The 4,165-nt window shown below is 36.1% G+C and overlaps 1 protein-coding gene across 1 annotated transcript in view; it reads right to left on the bottom strand.

Annotated features, from left to right (window-relative positions):
* KIF2A (kinesin family member 2A) overlaps positions 1 to 4,165 on the bottom strand; it is an 83,214-nt gene that overhangs the window by 28,125 nt on the left and 50,924 nt on the right. Inside the window, exons 5-7 of the mRNA XM_037745743.1 lie at positions 2,251 to 2,360; positions 2,054 to 2,117; positions 765 to 856 (exon numbers count right to left, since the gene is read on the bottom strand). Of these exons, the coding sequence (XP_037601671.1) occupies positions 765 to 856; positions 2,054 to 2,117; positions 2,251 to 2,360 (266 nt within the window). The remainder of the gene's footprint in view (positions 1 to 764; positions 857 to 2,053; positions 2,118 to 2,250; positions 2,361 to 4,165) is intronic.

Below are 4,165 nucleotides of genomic sequence, written 5' to 3'. Positions count from 1 at the left end.
AAAAAAAAAAAAAAAAAAAAAAAATTAGCTGGGCCTGGTGGTGCATGCCTATAGTAGCAGGTACTAGGAAGGCTGAGGAAGGAAGCTCACTTGAGCTCAGGAGACTGAGCTCCAGCATGGGTGACAGCACAAGATCCTGTGGCAATTACAATATTAGTTCTATAAAAATGAGTCACCCAGAGTTTAAAAATCATTTCAGAGATTAAAATAATAATTAGAGTAAGAATTCTCAACCTTGAAGTTGAAAAGTTTCAAAGGACATATTTTAACAATCTCATAACAAAAATTCTAATATAAAAGTTCTGGCTGGGTGCAGTGGCTCACGCCTGTAATCCCAGCACTTTGGGAGGCCGAGGCGGGTGGATCACAAGGTCAAGAGTTCAAGACCAGCCTAGCCAATATGGTGAAATCCCATCTCTACTAAAAATACAAAAAAAAAAAAAAAGAAATTAGCCAGGCATGGTGACAGGTGCCTATAGTGCCAGCTGCTTGGGAGGCTGGAGGCAGGAGAATCAGTTGAACCCAGGAGATGGAGGCTGCAGTAAGCCAAGATCGTGCCATTGCACTCCAGCCTGGGTGACAAAGCGAGTCTCCATCTCAAAAAAAAAAAAAAAAGTTCTAAATACACATAAATTATGGTGGTAAAGGCTGCACAACAATGTGTGTATTTAATGCTGCTGAACTTAAAAATGGTTAAAATTGAAAATTTTATTTTATATATATATAGTGCCACAATTTGAAAAATTACAAAAGTTCCCACTTACCTTTCCACTATAAATTTCAAAGAAGGTTGCATATACTTGAAGTTCTAGCTTCTTATAGTTTGGCTTTTTCAGCATTAAAAAGACATCTCGAGCTGTCAAGAATTTCAAATACAGAAAACTGAGATGCAACAAATATTTTAAAAAGGAAATCAAATTTTCTATTTCTAGAAGAATCAGTTAATCTTTACCTAGGATGATAGTATCAATAATAAAAATGAGAACTAAAGTGAATACTAATTTTACAAAAAAATAGTATTAATAGAAGCTACTCTCTGTCACATTCCATAAAAGGGTGCTACATATATATATGTATATATATATATATATTTTTTAGATGTATAAATAGCATAAAATTACAGGTGGACGTATGAGGTTATTCTCATACCATACCTAGTAGCTTTTTAAAATTCAGAAATTCAACAATTCATACTAATCTCCAACAATGTGCTAGAATACACTGATAAATATAATCAAGATTTCTGCCCCCTCAAAATCAATCTTACAGTACTTTTTTTTTTTTGAGACAGTCTTGCTCTGTTGCCCAGGCAGGAGTGCAGTGGCGTAATCTCAGCTCACTGCAACCTCTGCCTCCCAGGTTCGAGTGATTCTCCTGCCTCAGCTTCCTGAGTAGCTGGGACTGCAGGTGTGTGCCACTACACCCAGCTAATTTTTGTATTTTTAGTAGAGATGGGGTTTCACCATATTGGCCAGGCTGGTCTTGAACTCTGGACCTTGTGATCCACCCACCTTGGCCTCCCAAAATACTGGGATTGCAGGTGTGAGCCATCACACCCGAACAGTTTTTTTTTTTTTTTTTTTTTTTGAGACAGAGTCTTACTCTTGCCCAGGCTGGAGTGCAGTGGTGTGATCTTGGCTCATTGTAACCTCTGCTTTCTGGGTTCAAATGATTATTCTGCCTCAGCCTCCCAGTAGCTGGGATTACAAGCACCCACTACCACACCCAGCTAATTTTTTGTGTGTATTTTTTTGTATTTTCTCCACGTTGGCCAGGCTGTTATTGAACTTCTGACCTCAAGTGATTCACCCACGTTGGCCTTCCAAAGTGCAGGAATTATAGGTGTGAGCCACTGTGCCCAGCCTACAGTGCTTTTTTTTTTTTTTAATCCTGTGAATATAATCTTACAGTTCTTTTCAAGCAATCTAATAACCTTTAATCGATAGCTGATATAGCATTATAGTTGTTGGGCAATATTTTAAAGCCTTATTTCAAAGCTACCTGAATATTACCTAAGAATAATATTCCAAATTATATGAAAAAAGACAGTTACCTGCTAATGCATAAATTCCTTTTGAACAATCTTGGTTCTTTCCTGAAAAGTCACCACCCATAGTCTGTATTTTCAAAAGAAAATAAATTACAGACATTACTCAGGAATAACTCTTAAGAATTTAGGTCTCAGAATTAAACAATAGGGAAAAGAAACTGTAGCTTCATATCAGTATATAATTTTAATAGATTACTTACATGAGTTTTTCCACTTCCAGTCTGCCCATAAGCAAAGCATGTAGCCATTCCTCTTTCAAATATAGTTTCCACTAGTGGTCGAGCAGTAAACCTTAAAAATAAAATGCATCAGTCAGAATATGTCACCAATATTTAGATGAATAAAAGTAATGCTGAACAATACAAAATATTTTAAGCAACATTTCTGTAATAAACAATGGTGACAATAAGGCATATACAATAAAAACAAACAAAAAATGTAATTTCAACAGAAACAGAATAAACAAGAGTGGTTTAAAAAAGTTAATAGAGAAAAAAACTTATTTAGACCATCTAAAATAAAAAGGTGGGAATGGGTAAGAAGCACTTTTTCACTGAGCAGAGCACTAAAAAGTATGATGAAGGCTGGGTGGCTCACACTTGTAATCCCAGCACTTCGGGAGACTGAGGTGGGTGGGTCACTTGAGGTCAGGAGTTCCCGCCTGACCAACATGGTAAAACCTTATCTCTACTAAAAATACAAAATTAGCTGAGCGTGGTGGCACATGCCTGTAATCCCAGCTACTCGGGAGGCTGAAGCAGGAGAGTCACTTGAACCTGGGAGGCAGAGGTTTCAGTGATTGGAGATCAAGCCATTGAACTCCAGCTTGGGCAACAAGAACTTAACTCTCAGAAGAAAAAAAAAAAGGATATGATGGAAAACAGATCTACAAGTGGAACATTTTATATAACTGCGATCTTTGTTTTGTTTTCTAAAAGGCAAAGCTGAAGAAGTATAGAATAACAAGAAGAGAAAAAAGTTCTGTTCAAACAGAACTAGAGATTAGCCTGCTAAGTAGTTAGATCAAGCCTTCACCTCTCAACCTTCCCCTACAAAAAACATGTAACTCAACTCCTCAATCCATANAGACAGAGAAGGATAAACATTGATAAAGTTAAGCAGCATAAATACAGGGTGAAAACACAATGTTTACTAAATCATACACACAGAAAGAAGCCTGTATCTGTGATTATTTCTTAAAAACTATTATAAAAGTCAAACTTATATTTAATGAGGCAGGAGTAGAAAGAGGGAATGAAGAGGAAGAGAGGATTCTTCAGAAAGCCAAAAAAAAAAAATTCTACAATAAACAATTAAGACTCCCCTTTAAACACATTCTTCACAAATCTCTCTACCTAGCATTCATATGTTCTTTAATTTCACTCTTTTTTAAAATTACAACTGACTACCCAGTTTACTTGGTGAAGACAAAGGAGTTGATTTCAAAAGTATTTCATTTGTAATACCTTCAATTCTTAGTCTTATTAACTCTAATTTTCTCCCTTCTAGGCATTTTTATGAAAAAGGGCAACTAGACATAGCATTCAAGCAATTACAAAGACAGTTCTATTCCTAGATAAACCAAAATAACAATTCTGCTAAAACTGATGTTATAATTATTACAAATGATTGTTTGCAAACTTATGTATGAAAATCTAAATCTGGCATAAAAATTTGGGATTTTTATACCAATGCATAATATATGTAAATTGAATTCTTTGTAAGTTGAATACAAAAAACACAGAAGAATCTAATGTACTAAAACTATCTCCAAGCTTAAATATGACAAATTTAAATGCAAGTAGACTTTTATAACTTTTTTTGCCTGAAGTGACAATACATACTAAATACAGATTTAGGTGAATTAATAATTTACTGATAACATATGTTTTGGCCAGGCATAATAGTGGCTCATGCCTGTAATCCCAGCACTTTTGGAGGCTAAGGCGGGTAGATTGCTTGAGCTCAGGCGTCTGAGGTCAGCTTGGACAATATGGGGAAACCTCAACTCTATAAAAAGTACAAAAATTAGGCCGGGCGCGGTGGCTCAAGCCTGTAATCCCAGCACTTTGGGAGGCCGAGGCGGGTGGATCATGAGGTCAAGAGATCGAGACC

Source organism: Cebus imitator, unplaced genomic scaffold, assembly GCF_001604975.1.
Source record: "Cebus imitator isolate Cc_AM_T3 unplaced genomic scaffold, Cebus_imitator-1.0 Scaffold211, whole genome shotgun sequence".
NCBI classification, from domain to species: Eukaryota; Metazoa; Chordata; class Mammalia; order Primates; family Cebidae; genus Cebus; species Cebus imitator.
Note: the sequence above shows the minus strand (reverse complement) of the source record. Positions and strands in the feature narration are given on the sequence as shown.